At 43.2% G+C, this 16,297-nt stretch overlaps 4 protein-coding genes across 4 annotated transcripts in view; 2 read left to right on the forward strand and 2 right to left on the reverse strand.

The window, feature by feature from the left end:
* Positions 1–3,827, forward strand: part of LOC109955117 (transmembrane protein 151B) — a 6,405-nt gene extending 2,578 nt beyond the window's left edge. Inside the window, exon 3 of the mRNA XM_020590963.1 lies at positions 1,230–3,827. Within this exon, the coding sequence (XP_020446619.1) occupies positions 1,230–2,840 (1,611 nt within the window). The 3' untranslated portion in view covers positions 2,841–3,827. The remainder of the gene's footprint in view (positions 1–1,229) is intronic.
* A 410-nt stretch (positions 3,828–4,237) lies between these two features.
* On the forward strand, positions 4,238–8,741 carry lrr1 (leucine rich repeat protein 1). The gene is made up of 5 exons (XM_020590941.1): positions 4,238–4,862; positions 5,685–5,783; positions 6,478–6,730; positions 7,349–7,823; positions 7,917–8,741. Exons 1-5 carry the CDS (start codon positions 4,680–4,682, stop codon positions 8,170–8,172), a joined length of 1,266 nt encoding a protein of 421 aa, XP_020446597.1. The 5' UTR covers positions 4,238–4,679; the 3' UTR covers positions 8,173–8,741.
* Positions 8,742–8,835: 94 nt separating this feature from the next.
* On the reverse strand, positions 8,836–11,945 carry dnaaf2 (dynein axonemal assembly factor 2). Its single transcript, XM_020590940.1, has 2 exons — positions 9,748–11,945; positions 8,836–9,629 (listed from the first exon to the last, which is right to left on the reverse strand). The coding sequence occupies exons 1-2, from the start codon at positions 11,698–11,700 to the stop codon at positions 9,222–9,224; spliced, it is 2,361 nt and encodes a 786-aa protein (XP_020446596.1). The 5' UTR covers positions 11,701–11,945; the 3' UTR covers positions 8,836–9,221.
* Positions 11,946–13,553: 1,608 nt separating this feature from the next.
* Positions 13,554–16,297, reverse strand: part of LOC109955239 (Krueppel-like factor 11) — an 8,219-nt gene continuing 5,475 nt past the window's right edge. The window contains exons 3-4 of the mRNA XM_020591193.1: positions 14,501–15,461; positions 13,554–14,256 (exon numbers count right to left, since the gene is read on the reverse strand). Coding sequence (XP_020446849.1) covers positions 13,955–14,256; positions 14,501–15,461 — 1,263 coding nt within the window. The 3' untranslated portion in view covers positions 13,554–13,954. The remainder of the gene's footprint in view (positions 14,257–14,500; positions 15,462–16,297) is intronic.

Here is a 16,297-nt window from a genome sequence, read left to right on the forward strand (position 1 = left end):
TTCATTGTCTAGTCTGCGATTCCCAAATACCATAAATTTTGTTTTATCTAAATTCAGAGATAGTATATTACTATCACACCATTTCTTTATCTTCTCAAGTTCCTGTGTAACCCTTCCAGAAAGTTGCTGTAGGTTTTCACCCGATGCCCATATGGTAGTGTCATCAGCAAACAAAACCACTTTCACTAAATCAGAAACCTTGCATATATCATTAATGTATAGTATAAATAATTTAGGTCCCAAAACAGAACCCTGAGGCACTCCACATACAATGTCCAGCTCACTCGATTGGTATTCACCCAACTTCACAAATTGACGCCTCTGTGTCAAGTAACTTCTAATCCAATTCAAAACCAATCCCCTGATCCCATATTTTTCTAACTTATCCATTAATAACTCATGATTGATTGTGTCAAATGCTTTTTTTAGGTCAATAAATATTCCCATCGTGTATTTCCTCTCATCCATAGCACTTGTTATGTCCTCCATTAGGTCAGTAATGGCCAGAGATGTCGATCGGTTTTAGGTGTTAGGCATTTAGTTCCAATGGTTAAGGGAATTAATCTGTCTTGATGGTCCTCCCGCTTCGTCTAACAGCTACACGGTTATTTGTATGGACATTTGTACTTGCCTGACTAAAAATAATTGGCTTATCACAGACAGGTGTGTAGTGAAGGATACATCTACCAATAAGTTAATTCTGTAAAGAACTGACAATATTACTTTTTACACTGTAAAATGTCCCTCTCAGTACATACCTTTGTTACAAATACTTGAACACCCAAATTATAGGGATACTTATCAAAAAGGTTTGTTTAGCCCATTTTATGGGTTTATGTTTTAAAAAATGAATATGGTACCCTCTAATATTAATGTGACAGCTTTACAACCAAGTACATTTGCTTGTGAGCAATATAAATACATTTCAGAGACAGATGTGTGAAAACGCGTCAGTCTTTCAGCTGCACAGACACACAGCCTCGCCGGGATGCAACATGGTTTAAATGAATTCCACTGAGCTTTGTGCTTGGTAAGGAAAAGCTTAGTAATTTATAGTGCGACCACATTAATTTGCATTTCTTCTGCAAGTCACGATATCACCTCCATGTTTCAGGGCCTCATTGCTCTAAGTGCTTTTTCCTCATTACCCTCACTCTCCTTCTTACTTTCCTGTCTCTCTCTCTATCTCTACTCTCCTTACTTTCCTGTCTCTCTCTCTATCTCTGCAGCAGCATCCAGTGAAGCAGTCCCTGGGTGCCTGTGTCTGCCGGGAGTCTCACTGGCGCTGCCTGCTGCTCTCTCTGCTCATGTACAGCTGCCTGGGTGTGGTAGCCTGGTGTCAGCTGACTCGGGTCACCAAGATTAGCTTCAACTCTGCCCTCACCTCCTCCTTTACAGCCTCCTTCACCTCCTCCCTGCATGGGTCCTCAGGGATGAGAGGACACTCAATGATCTACCACGACAGCCCCTGCTCTGACGGCTACATCTACATCCCTCTGGCCTTTCTGTTCATGCTCTATGTGTTATATATGGTGGAGTGCTGGCACTGCAGAGCCAGGAGCGAGCTGCAGTGCAAAGCAGACGTGGAGAGCGTGTATGAACGCGTGCTGCGGATGCGTCAGGCCCAGCCCTGTATATGGTGGAAGGCCATCAGCTACCATTTTGTCCGACGGTCTCGGCAAGTCACTCGCTATCGTAACGGGGATCCCTACACCACCACACAGGTTTATCACGAGAGAGTGAACACACATGTGGCTGAGGGTGAGTTTGATTACAGCCGCTGTGGGATGAAAGACATGTCACGTGACCTCAGAGGCTTGGAGAGACACCCAACAACACGCCTGTGCTTCACCAAGTGTTTCAGCTTCACTGAGGCTGGTCCAGAAAATGATTACCTCAACCAGAGAGCCGGCTTCTTCTCTGAAATTGAGGGTTTGGATGATTACATGGAGGCCAGGGAGGGGATGCAGCTTAAAAATATGGACTTCAGAGAAAACCTCATAGCCTGTGTAGACCCAGACAGGATGCCTTGGTATAACTCCCAGGTTGCCTTCTGGCTGGCGGCTCTGCTCATGCTGTCCTGGCCTTTGAGAGTGCTCATTGAGTACCGCACAGCTTATGTGCACTACCGCATAGAGAAACTATTTGGGTTAGAGTACAGCCACAGCAGCCCCTCACCTCTGGATGAGGACAGGCCTGTGGGGACTAATACTGGTTATGTTATTCCAAGAGTAGACACGCTGGATAGCACTGAAATGGAGTGGCACATACGCTGCAACTGCCAGGTGATTCCCAGCTACTCAGAGGCCGTGCTGATCAACATGAGCACAGCAGACTTGAGCTCATTTCAAGACAGCGACTACACCTCTTCCTCCAACTGCTTCCTGTTGGACAGCAGCCAGGCTGCTCAGAGCTACGGCACTCTGCAAGGCCAGGACGACTGCGAGCGATGCTGTGAGCCAACCGGAGGCAGGAGGAGGACCATCTCCAGCTCTAGCTCTTCCTCCATTTTCTCCTGCCGGGGAACGCTGCTCCACTCTCACCTCTCCTTGAACACGTCTCGCTTCTCTCTCTGCCGCATGTACGGCTCCCATCGCACCTTGGCTCTGTGGAGGAGCCGCAGCAGCAACCTGACGGGCCCCTGCTGCATGGATGAGCAGTGCTGCAGGTCCAATTCCAGCCAGCTGGCTCTAAGTGACAGTCCACCCACGTATAGAGATGCTCGATTCTTCCCAGCTCTCATTGTGCATAGGTCTGAGGGCTTTGGCAGTGAGGGAGGGAGGGAAGTGAGGCGTTACTATATACGGAGAGGGTCATCCTGTGCAGAGACGACTCTATAAAGGACAAAAAAAAACTCAATGATACATCAAGATTGATTAGGAATGAGACAATAGTTATGTTATTAATAATCTATGTTCACTATTTGTTATAAAGAATGATGGAGAAACTGCTTTTCCAGGAAATTCCATGAGAAACATTAAGTGATAGAAACTTAAATATACATAAACAACCTGTCAGGAATATGTAAATAGTCTGGTAAAATGGTGCATATATGTCTTTGATACACGACACATCTGAGCAGCCCACTGCTTTCATCACTCCTATTTTTTTTTTAAATGAAGGGAAACTAAACTTCACCGGTGCTTGACCTTGAATGTGTGTTATGTGTGGAGATTCTTCCTGAAAACTGGCCCGCTGACAGGCACATAATACAAAAGAAAAAGAAAAGCTGCATGATCTTACCAGAGGTGTTGTCTTTTAGGTTATTAATCAACAGCAAAGTAAAACCAAAAATATGAATATTCTGTTTTTTTTTTTGTTTGTTTGTTTGTTTTTTATTGGACAATACAAAGTATTTATTCATGAGAGATACGCTGAGAGGAAAACACTAAGTGAATGATAAACTGTAAGCAATATAATAATTTAACATCAGACAGGTGACTTGTGAGGTACAGTATATGAATTGGTTTACCTGTGCCTTGCCAGGTTGGAGGGAATGAAGTGTAAATGCTTAAAAATACATTAAAATTTTGTGACTTCAAACAAAAACTGTTCATTGGAGTTGCAAGACAGAAGGAGTAGTCGTTCAAATAAATCTTACATGACAAATGACAAATTTCAGCATCATTTAAACTGCAGTGCTTCACCTGAGCAAAGTGCCACATCCTCTTTTATGGATTACAAGGAGTGCTGTTTTTTTTTTTTTCTTCAATCTACTTTAATGGAGGTGAGGCATTACGTTTCTGTTGTGTCACTGAGAGGCTATAGATTGATAGCAAATTATTAGTATAGCAAAGTTAATATAATTTAAACCAACAATTTGGGTTTTGAACACCATTTTTAAGCTTTCTGATTTAGAAAAGCAATAACATTAACAAGTAAAACAAAAACAGCTTTCAGTTGTATATAGAAGAGTTTTGGAAAAATTCTTCTCTCTGCTTTAGGTCTATATTTTCATCAGTTTTATGATTTTCTATTTTAAAATATGATTAATCTATCCATTAGTGTATAAAGTACCTCAAACTGGCCCCATTTGGACAACAATGTTGAAATGCTTTTATTAAATTATGTATGTGTGTGCGTGTGTGTGTGTATATAATATGTAGTCTAACGTAACACTATTCCAGACTAGTGTTTTGTGTTATTGTTGATATTTGTGCCGGATAACTTTCTCTCGTACATGTTGTTTTTTAAAGTGTAATTTGACACCGAGCGGGGGGTATGGCACCTTCCTATCCAATGTGTGCTCGAGCCTAGTTAACAACTGCCACAGTGACGTCACTTCCCCACGCGCGCGGGATCGTGCTAACAACAGCTAGTCACTGATCTGTCGATCGAGAGCTATCAACGGCTATATGCTATTTGCTATTGCTTTTGGTTAAAGATATTGAAGAGAAAACTGCGCCCACTCTCGAAAGTCGCCGCTTTCTGTCGATTGCATTTCCGGTTTTTCGCAGCCGTTCACGTACAGTTGTAGCGTTGTAAAAAGAAAAGGCTGGTCTGTTGTTGACATACATGACGAGCACAGATGTGTGTTTTGCTTGTGTCGCCAGCGCGTAAGTTAATGTTACTAGCTACTGTTACTTTTTCGCAGACGTTTACATCTGTTATGCCTTTAAACCCTTTTTAGTTCAGCCTGAGTCGGCAAGCTGGACTTTAGTCTTTAGTATTTGGTTGCGATGAAGCTGCAGTGTGATGTCGAGGTGGTGAATCGGATGCTCCCTACGTTTGGGATGAAAAGTCGAGGGAAAGGGACGAGAGCGGTGCTTTCCATCGGGAAGCATCTGGACAAGTCGAGTCAACGCAGCAACATCTACATGATGATCTGCACAGCTAAAGACAGAGCAGGATCGAAGTACAAGGTGATTTTTGTTGTCGTTAGTGCTCTTTCGGTCTTCTGTACTACATTTGCTGATTGTCAAGGAGTTCTCATCACATATTTTGGTTGATTTACTAATTTAACGTCGCTTTGAGCATTTAACTTAACATCTGAAGGCAGTAGATTAACAATATCCATCATGGAAATATAAGAACGAGGAGCTGAAAAAGTTTTCATGTGAAAATTAGTTTCTAAAACATGCAAGTTAATTAAACATTGTGTAGTGTGTTGACTTCTCCTTTTGCATGTTACTGTTGAAACGGTGTAAACCTTTGTCATTTAGATAGCAAATTTATGTTTCTATCCCAGTGTGAATTTTGCACAAGATATCTTTGTATTTCTGTATTTGTGCTAACAGAAAGATTAAATTCACCCGAATCTCTGATTGACGAACCTGTATATTTTGCAGTCGCACCCACGGCAAGCTTTGAAAAACCTCAGTCGTACCTTTAAATACATTTGGTCACAAAATCACTCGCAGTCTGGAGCCCTGTTTTAGTACACTGAGCGGTTGCATTTTCCTGAGACACAACAGAGAGCTGTAAATACTTTCACTGCACACAGTAGTAGCACACACATTATTTGCCCGCAGACACATCAGCCGATTGGAGTGCATCCATCAGCCTAAAAATGCTAAAACACTTGTCTAAAATGCTGTGTTCAGTGGCTCCACTGAAATTTCTGCCTCTGATTTCAAAAATCTTACTCATCTACACTTCCAGAAAGAGTAAATGACTCACTACCATCCCTAATGTTGTGAAATGTATTATTCCCACTACTCACATTTTCCATCTTTCTCTTACAGCTAAAAGACAACATAGAAAAATTCTTCACATGGTTTGTCGAAGAAGGCAAGGCCACTGTGAGATTAAAGGAACCTGCTGTTGACATTTGTTTGAGCAAGGTACGACATGCAGCGAGTATGAAAGTATGAAAATAAGGAACAAGACTTTCAGGTTTATAATGCAGCTCCACTCTCATTTCCTCCACAGATGACTGGAAAAATTACATTGGCAGTTTTTTTTTTTTTTTTTTTGTTTTTTGATCAGTGAACAGACTCACAGTGGCGTTTACTCATTTTAGGTTAGAGTTGACATCTGAGGAGAGAACAACACAGAACTCGGAGGCAGGAATCAGGCTGTCCAGTCACTCATGTATCAACTAGACACACATTTGTTTTTGACTGCACTATCGCAGACTCACTGTTTCCACTTGCCCTAAAGCTCTTCTGGTTGTTTTGAAGCAGTAACAACCTTTCACCTAAATTCTATTGTCAGAAACATACTCATACACCCACAAACTGACTTGACAGCATATAAGGCAGGAAAACCAGGAACACCAATACTGTAAATGTCTAAAATCAAATCCAATTAACTTACCAGGCCACAATTTTATAAATAATTGTGGCTGTAGGTCTAAACTGTACTGGACTGTACAAGTATTCACAAAATTGCATCCTGTACTTTAAATACTAGGTCACAAAATGTTCATCATGTTCATTCAAGATATTTTTGGCCACTGAATTCAGGTTTGATATTTCAAGACCACCTGACAAGAAATTGAGTCTCTACTGATTCATCACTCTTGTCTATCTTTAGGCTGATGCAAATAGCTTGAAGAACTTCCTGTCAGCTGCTCGTCTGGCAGACCAAGGAAGTGACACAAGCAGTTTTCCCCTCTCCACACTCACTCCTGTTCGCGCCAGGGATGTAGAGCACCCTAAAAAGAAACTCACGATTGTCTCAAAGAAGGACTACCCCCTCACCTCCAACTTCCCCTACTCTCTGGAGCAGCTGCAGGTCTCCTACTGTAAACTGTCACGTGTGGACATGCGGATGCTGTCCCTCAAAGGTATTATTGTTATATTTTTATTGTGATAGCTTAATAAACATATGCAGCACTTTTCTTAACCATATTATGTGATCCAATGTATGACCACATTGTACAATTAAACATGTGAAAACAATGCAAGTGCAACTCTTTGGTCAGGTAGATTGATATTTCTATCACTGATTACTCAGCCTGGCTGTGTTGGCTAGGCTAAAATATTAGCTAAGGTGTTTTCTAGGGTTCACTTTGGTTACAGAGATTTTAAATCACTTTTCAGTCAGTGTTACAGAACTATCACACGTAATCTAACATTTGATCAAAAAGAATGGTAACACTGCATTCATTTATTTATGGAATATTTGCTATGTTACACTGAAGCGTCATTCCCTGTTGGGACATGGTATCTGTCACTGGGGAATGAGTGACATACCACTTCAGAATCGCCATGTGCTTTTACAGAATCGGCATGCACCATTGACACAAAAGTGGTATCCCAAATGCCACTTTTCGATCTTGGTGCCACTGGTGGAGGGAGCTCTTCAAAGGTTGAGAAAATAACACAGCTTAATGGGAGGGCATTAATTGGTAGCTAGAGTAATCCTTTAACTTGTGGTCATTCTCACTGGTTTTGTTTTGCAGCTCTCCGCAAGCTAGACCTTAGCAACAACCACATCAAGAAACTCCCTGCTACCATCGGTGATCTCAGCTGCCTGTCTGAGCTCATACTCTACAACAACCACCTGGAAGCCTTCAGCGAGGCCCTCTGCCTGTCCACCCTGCAGCGGACCCTCCAGCACCTGGACCTCAGCCAGAATCGGCTGGAGTCCCTGCCCGCTCAGTTCTGCCAGCTCAGAGAACTTGTGAACCTCAAACTGGATGACAACAAGCTCGTTTGTTTACCATTCCACATTGGCCGACTCTCAAAACTGAGGTTTCTGTCGGCGGCACATAACCATTTGGCAGTGCTGCCCAGTGCCTTCCGTAAACTGTGTCTGGAGAACCTGGACTTGTTTGGAAACCCCTTTATCCAACCCAACCCTCTAGACCACACAATGCAGCTCACATTCCCGCTTCCCCTCCAAGAGATTGCTTCTAGAGCTGTGGCCAACCTCAGGTTAGAATTAAATGTGCTCCAGTACATCTAGCTTTTTTTTTGTCTCACTGTGGTATATGACTTTTTACAGCTCCTTTCTGATTTACTTCACAGGATACCATACGGACCTCACCTCATTCCTGCCCACTTGTGCCGGGACCTTGAAGTAGCCAAGACCTGCGACTGTGGCCGAGTCTGCATCAGTTTCTACATCAAGACAGCGGTCAGCATGAACCTGCACCAAGTCTCTCACACGGTGGTCCTGGTGGACGACATGGGAGGCACAGACGCTCCAGTGCAGCAACACTTCTGCTCCCTCTCCTGCTACTCTGAATATTTAGACACCTCCCTCCAGAGAGGAATCAGATAAACAAGAACACACTCTAGTTTTATGAAAACACACCAACAGCTGAAAAGAAACTGCTATGTATATATACTGTACTAGTGTGCAAGTTGTGAGGGTATCGGATACTGACAAGTGAAATCTGTGGTAATAAATAGCTCAGTGGAGCAGTTTTCTTATGTCTGCTAAAGAAACCACAGTACCAATTCTGTTAAGCTTTGTTTTGAAAAGAGCTTCAAGCTGCCTGTTCTGCACTTACATTCATCATATGATGCACTTCCCACATATCAAGGATGGGGTAAGAGACCAGCTTAAGTACCATCACATGCGTTCTGCCTGTATTTCCTGGGCACGGACTGTATGTGATGATAGTGGGCAGCAACACAAAATTACTGTCAGATGTTGACTTGTTCTATAGGTCCCCCTACTGACTGCTTGTTCATAGACAGTGGAATAAGGAAATTAGCTGAATTTCCTGAACACATTGCCTCAGGGTCCATGATTGTGAGCTAAATGAAATTGTTTTTTATTGTACTAATGGAGCACAAGTTTTACATATATGCAAAAATAAAAATAAAAGTATTCATTATCTTGTTCTGAGTAGTTTATTTTGGGGTTTACAATGCATGTCATTTTTTTTCATGGATTTGTGTCTGAGGAGAAAACTCAGGGTTTACACATATCAACAAGAGCACTCAGAGAGCACATGTACCTCCACCTTGAAATTTATTCTGGTGATAGACATTGTCACCCTACATGTGTGTCAGATTTGAAATGAAACCTAACTTTTGACAACTTTTTTTGTGACCTTGACCTTTGACTCTTTTCAGCCAAAATCTAATGACTTCTAGGGTTAGTCCCCACCAATGTCAGTACAAAGTATGCTAATGATCCATCCAGCAGTTTTTGTTTGTAATCCTGCTAACCAACAAACAAAAACCAAACAGGACCAAAATCATAACATCTTGGTGGAGGTAATAACATTTAATGAGATTAACTATCACTTTAATTCAAAACTGTAGGATTCAAAAATGCAGGAAAACACTTTAAAAAAAACAAACTCTTGTGCACAGTCCTCAGTCCAGCTCATAGATCATGGTGTTTTGGAAGATGATTCCAGCAGTGGAGTGATCACTGATGACTGTTTCGTTTCCATCTTTATCAATTTCCCTGAGTAAGACAGGTAATGGCTTGTCCTGCTCTGCTGGCAGGTCATCTTCATCTACGTCCTCCCTCTCCCTCTTCTCTGAGGCCATGGCTAGTTCCTCTGGAGGGGGCAGGGCCTTGCTACCTGAACCTCCTGTGTTTGATGCATTGGCTTTATCTGTTGCAGGCGCATTGTAAAACTCTTGAGTCCCCTGGGAAATGCAGTCATCCTTTATGATGGTTTGGCTCAAAGTGGTGGGTGGTGTGGCAGACACAGCAGCAGCAGTGTGGGATTCCTCACTGGGTGTGTGCTTCAGAAATGCAGCATCTGCTTCTACCTAGAACAGAATCATACAAAAGGAGAAAGAATTTAGGGGCAGCTTAGTTGAATCACACCTCTGTACTTCCACAGCCTCTTCAACTCAGGTGTCAGGATTTGTCAACATTTTTTCTCACCTTTAAAGTTCTACATATGGTCTCTTCTGTCTCTTGGATGTCTGAAGTCTTTCTTTTAGGTAGAGTCTCCAAACAAGAGTCCAAATTTACTTCTTCCTCCCCAGCCATGCAGCTTGAATATTCTGCAGTGATGAAATCTGACTGGATTTCAGTTATATGTGAAGCCACAAGCCTGTTATGGACAGTCACTGAGTTTGCTTCTTCCACACACGAGCCTGTGTGCTGGTCAGAATCAATATCAGACTGAAAACCTGTTATACCAAAAGCCGTTTTCTCTGCTGCCCTGTCACATCCATTGTCCCTCAGCAGGTTATGTTTATCTTTGTTTTTCTTGTCCTGCCTCTTGTGTAAATTAAATATTCCACCTTCTTCTTCTTCATTTTCCTGCTTCTGCTCTTTCCGTTCCTCCTCCACTTCACTTTCATAAATATTGGCACTTTTTTGTTCCACAGCTCCTCTCTTCTCCTCCACACATTCTTGGCCATTGCTGTTTGGCTTCATCCATTTTGCCTTTTTCTCCACATCAGCTTCATCTCCTTTGCTTTTTTGTCCCTGGCTCCATTTCCCCCCCTCACCCACTACACGGTCAGTGTCCTTCCACATCTGCTCCTCTCCCTTCTCCTGACCTTCTTCTTCTTCTTCACCTTTCTCCATCACCGTCTGCTGCTTTACACTGTGCTCTTCAACTTTTCTTTCCTCCTTTTCCTTCTCTTCACCAACACCCCTCTCCTTCTCCTCACTTTTGTTGCCTTCCCTCTCCTTCTCTTCCTGTTCCTCTCCACTTTCCTCTGCCTGCCACTCACTATCACTTACACTCTGAACGTCACCAATAGTCTCAGCAGGCCCTAAAGATAAATCAAAAGTCTCATTAGATGGAAGAACAGGCAGTGTGACTGTGAGCTGCCCTCTCTGTTTGTTGAACTTAGCCTCTCCTTTATCTTCATCCACAAGGTAGGCAAGAGACAGCTCCAGTCTGTAGGCTGGCTTCTTGCATTCCAGCAGCAGGCTTTTCTCTTTTACCTCAAGACTGATGTCTGAGACTGACTTCACAAGCGGCATGGCGATGGTGACCACTATCTCTTTGGGTCTGGGGCTCTTGACTGAGTCTCTGGAACACCTGAAGTCTTGCAGATCAATAAAAGATCGATATTTTACTGTGTAGTTTGGCTTTGTTGGCTCTTTGGTTTTCTGAGGCTGAATCTGAAAGCTCTTGAGTTTGGCATCAGTGCTGCTTTTTGTTGCAGGTGACTCTGCAGGTTTGGATTGCAAGGATGTGGTAGGTGTTTTTTCATCCGGGTATGGGAAAGCAGGAGGGTCAGGCTTCTCTGTGGGCTCCTTGGCTTTGTATCCTGGCAAAGGTTTTCGTATGACACAAGGCTGAGGGGTGCCCTTGTACTTGGTTTTCATCTGCCTCACGTTGTTTCTGTCCAGAGTCACTTTAAAAGCGTCCTGGATACTTTGAATGGCCGTGCTGTCCACCATATCCATGAACGTCTTATTTTTGCTTGCTATGTGGAGAGTGTCAGTGTGGAAAATAACATCATAGATCACAATCTTGTTCCCTTTTGGATCTGTGTCTGCTCTCCCAGGGTGCAGACTGTGGGGCAAGGACCAGCACTGCCCTCTGCGGCCATCATCCGACACACCGCACTTACATTCAGGCGTTCCAACTTTATCATTGCCGCAGATATTAATAAAGCACTTCAGCTTTCCGTCCACACTCGTCTTGAGAGCCTTAAATGGCTTCGGGTGGATAAACTCGATGCTGTTTCCTCTCTCCTGCTCCAAAAGTTTGATCTCCTCTTCATACCGTTTCCTGTTCTCGGGGTCTGATATTTCTTGAGCGTAATCGCGTATCATTTCCCTGAATTTTTCATCTCTAAAAGCTTTTGACAATCTGTCCATCTCATCCACGGTCATGTTTAGTTCTTTCAACGTTTTTCCGAACTCCATGCTGAAGATTAGCGCCCAAATTTGGTGACCTAAACGTTCATAGAAGCGACGTTTAAATGTGTTAAAATGTTAAATACATTATTTGCTGCAAGCTGATCTTGCTAAATCTAAATAAATACGCGGCACTTGCTTGGTTTTATGGTCATCAATTTGTTTTATTTCGCGTTGTACGACCACAAACGATGTTCCAGTTGCGTTGATATAACCATAGCAACAGAGCAACACCAAGGGTCCATGGTGTATCAGCAAAACCCCTCCCCGAGAAACATTTTCTTCCGGTAAACCGGAGAGGTTGTGATTGATGAATGATTTTAACCATAAAATGAGAAACAATTATCAAAAGCCTATGCCACACACACACACGTCTATAGTGGCTTCGAAAGTGAGTTTTTGCGCACTTAACTGTGGTAAATGTGTTTACTCTTATGGCACTGAAATGTAGAACCTTATTAGAATTATAGAATTAGAACCTTATTAGAATTATAGAATTAGAACCTTACACGTGTGCCCTTCTAAATCCTGTCCAGTCATTTGGCCTGTTGAGAAAGGACCAACATGATGCACCTGCGTTTGGAACGCTGTAACAAAAATCTTAATACTGAGGCTACATAAATGACAGGAAATAATTTAGGACTTGTATTTGTAGGCTAGTTGTGGGTTATTTTGTTGACAACTAAATATAAAGTTCAGTTTAAAACTGCATAGCCTACAATAAGTGTAAAGGCCTGAATACTTTCCAAAGACAGACTTACTGTGTCCTACTACAAAACACCATTTAGTACAGTTAGGGCCCGCACTTACCTTGTTTATTACATTGTCCCTCCAGATAATTACTTAATTACACATATTGGCAAAGAACAAACAAAATGTATACAACCGGTCCATGCACGTCAAAGTAGCCTCTCGTCTTAAACTGTGATAGCGGTGGGGTCTCCTAACCACCAGGCGTCGCTGTAGACCACCGCACAGGTGGTACACGGACAGTGAGGCAAAGGGGCGGGTAGGTAGGGAAGAGAGGTGATTGGTCGCACCCCCAACACTTCATATTTCTCCGTTTCTGATTGGAAGCGATGTGCTGTTGCTAAGACCACTGATTATTACTGTTTGTATAAGAGACAGAGCATCATCTTAATAGTTTTAATTTTATAGTTTAGGTTATAGCAGTTCCACTTCCAAATTTTGTGGTTTAAGTCTGGATAAGGAAAACTACTTTCTCATATCCCATGTAATTTCTAGGCCTCTGAAGTCTTTAGGAGCAACTGTTTCTTTTCATTTTCAACCACTATTCATAACAAGGTGTTTGCTAAACTATAGCAAACTGATGTGAGATTGTTTTATGAACAAAACTCTGCCTTGTATTATCCTCGTTCCCCCGTGACAGAGCAGAATAGGCTCAAATGATATCATAATGAACTCCAGTACAAGGCAAACATATCAGACTGCTTTTGTCTGCTCTGACTCAACAAGCACTCTGGTTCTGAGCTAACACACAGGACATATCACCAGATGGTCTCACCAAAGGGGCTTTTATAGCACACAAAAAAATAAATAAATACAATTCAGCCAGCAGGGAGTTACCCACAGGCTAGTCAGCACATTTGGCAGAGCACAAGCTTCAGCTGACCAAAACAGGCCAGTGGCGGGGGAGTCATCATGTGACGCACACAGGATGTGGACTCACTACATTCATGCGTGCAAAGAGTGGGAAAGACTGCTGACCCCCCACCTTGTCTTTCCTGGATTAGATTTTGGATAGAGCACAAAAATGCACAAAGAATTACATGTTTAATCCTTTTTATTACAAATATGTATTAAATTATACAAAAGGTTAGAGATGTAATCAAGGTATAATCATAGTATCATTGATTAATATTCATATTTACATTTCTTATCAGGTCAATATTTTCCCAAATATAACAAATAATAAATTCCATGGTACAACAAACAATACATTCACATAGACATATATATTAGTATGAACACAGAAAAAAAGTGTTGCAGGAAGGCAAAATGTATAAGACAAACTTGATATATAGGCTTTGGCAAGAGCGTATACATATTATCAATTATGTTAAAGTAAAAAACAAATGCTTTAAAGAAAAATAAATGTACAAATAAGCAGTGGAGAGAAAAAAAGAGTCCAGTGCACATTTTTTCTGTCATTCCCATGACTAAAAAAACAGCAGCCTTTTTGTGCTCAGCTGCTGTGTCCCTGTCATATCCTGGGAGTGGATAGGATGGCAGTGTACATTGTCTACTTTGGGTTAGCAGGTACCAACATGCTTAGTGTAGCAAGGCCAGGTTTTGAGGGAGGCATTTTACCAACAGCCATTTTGTTCAGACTCCGAACATCGGCCTGCCAGGAGGGAATTTTCTTTGTGGTCATGTGGCGACGGGCATGTTTGGTGAGGTGATCACTGCGCATGAATCGCCGGTCACAGACGTGGCACACAAATTTTTTCTCTCCGGTGTGTGTTCGTCGGTGACGGGAGAGCTCATCGGAGCGGGCAAACCTCTTATCACAGCCATCCCAGCTACAGCTGAAAGGCTTCTCACCTAAGGATGAAAAAAACAAGAAGAATAGAGAGTGAGCAAGTGAGTCACACTGAAGTCATAAAAGCTTTGCACATTTCTGTGACACAAAACAGTGAGCTGAGTTTCTTCCCATCAAGACTAAAAAAGGTCAAGGAAAGAATGTTTTAAAAACAGGATGTAACACGTCTGTGGTAGTCACATTTAATTCCACATTCTCATGAGTTTCAACCACACTAAACTCTCTGACATGCTGTAAAATGCTCACCTGTGTGTGTTCGAAGGTGAGCCTTGAGGTGCGAACTCTTGAAGTATGTTTTCCTGCAGCCTGTGAAGTTGCAGACATAGTTTCTCCTGCGTAAAAAGTCCATCTTTGTGGCCGTTGTGCTGCCACTGGGCCCCGCTGGCATGTACACAGGGGCTGGGGCCAGAGGTAGCAGCTTGGTGTGGCCCAGGGTCATGACAGTCTGAGGACAGTGAGGGGCCTGAGAGACTGAGGACTGAGGGACAACCAGCATGACTGTACCCTGTGTCACTGTGGAGCCCACAATGAGCGACTGCTGAACAGGGGTGGTGCTAGCTGATGTGGGCTGGGGAAGGATGGATGTGGTGGTGGTGGTCTGAATTCCAGTATTGGATGTCTGAACTGCGCTGGGGATAAAGGCTGAGATTATCCCTGACTGGCTATTGACAGGGAACATGTGGCAGATGATTTGAGGGCTGGTGACTGGAGATGGGGACAGGGTTGTACGAACAGGTGGTTGGGTGTTGACAGGAATGGAGGGAGAGACACTGTCTAAACAGGTTTTTGAGGGACTAGGCTGCTGTTCTGTTTTTGATGGTGTGAGAGGAGCAGGAGGGGATGGAGGTGTGGTTATCTGCTCAGTCTTCTTAGTGTGCTGCTGCTGCTGTTGGGGCAGTTGCTGCTTTTGGCAGACTGTTGTAGCCGTTACTGTTTCCAGAGTTTTCCCTGGACTGGGGGTCACTGGAATGTGGTGTTGGCAGGGGGTGCTGTCTGCAGTGTGACGGATGACGCTGGTCACCATTGCTCTGCAGTGCTGTGGTGGAGGGGGAAGGGAGGGGGTCTTTTCAGCAGTGGGTGCCAGGCCAGGCTGATGGAGCACAGACCCAAGGCACTGTGAGGACACAGCCAGGCTGGAGCTTAACTGGGGGGCAGTGCTGGATGCTGAAGAATCAACAAAGCTGGGGCTGTGAGGCGGAGTCATACACTAGAAAGAGAAGGAAGGCATGATGGTAGAAGCATTAAAATACATGTAATAACATAGTGTGTTTCTCTAGTGTTACAAAGAACAGTGTTTGCAGAGATAAGTATCACATAAGAATAATGATCACTCTGAGCTGAAAACTATAATTTTTATGGCTCTGATTCTGCAAGGAATCTTAAGGTTTAACCATCCTACTATATCAACGCTGTTTCTTCTGGACACTAATATTATAGGGAAAGTCATATAAAAGAACAGACTGTCTGCCAGACTGGATCTCCACCTCCCCCGTGTCTTTCAATTTGACACTTCAAGCCCTTTGGTAGTAATAAACATCAGCTCACCATCATCATCAAAATCCATCACAATGTCACCAGCTTGTTGGAGGCTATCCTATTTCCCATGCATCCATAACTTTGACCTACTCATTCACCACCTTTCAGTTTCATAATCCTGTTATGTGCCGTTTGCACCTGTCAGTGAGCGAACAAGAAAGAGGCGGACCCAGGTAGCCGACTTTGGTGCAAGCAGTGATTTATTATATACAGTGATGATGAGAGTAAAAATACACAGAAGGAAATAGTGCGTAGTCCTGTTGATGAGTAGTAGCCGGGTGTTTGACCAACAGCAGGAGGCGAGGAGATGGAGAGCTGGGCCAAGCTGCGTAGGCTGGGTCACTCCTGGACTGGTCGGTGGTGATTGTGGCTACTGAAGGTAGAGACAGAGAGATGAAGGCAATAGTGGAACAGATAGGCGACTGAGCAATGATCTGCCTGGGAGGGGAGAGTGGAGCAACGGTCCGGAGGAACAGTCCATGGGGAGAACACAAAACAGTAGCTGGC

This window comes from Monopterus albus, unplaced genomic scaffold, assembly GCF_001952655.1.
Source record: "Monopterus albus unplaced genomic scaffold, M_albus_1.0 scaffold13.1, whole genome shotgun sequence".
NCBI classification, from domain to species: domain Eukaryota; kingdom Metazoa; phylum Chordata; class Actinopteri; order Synbranchiformes; family Synbranchidae; genus Monopterus; species Monopterus albus.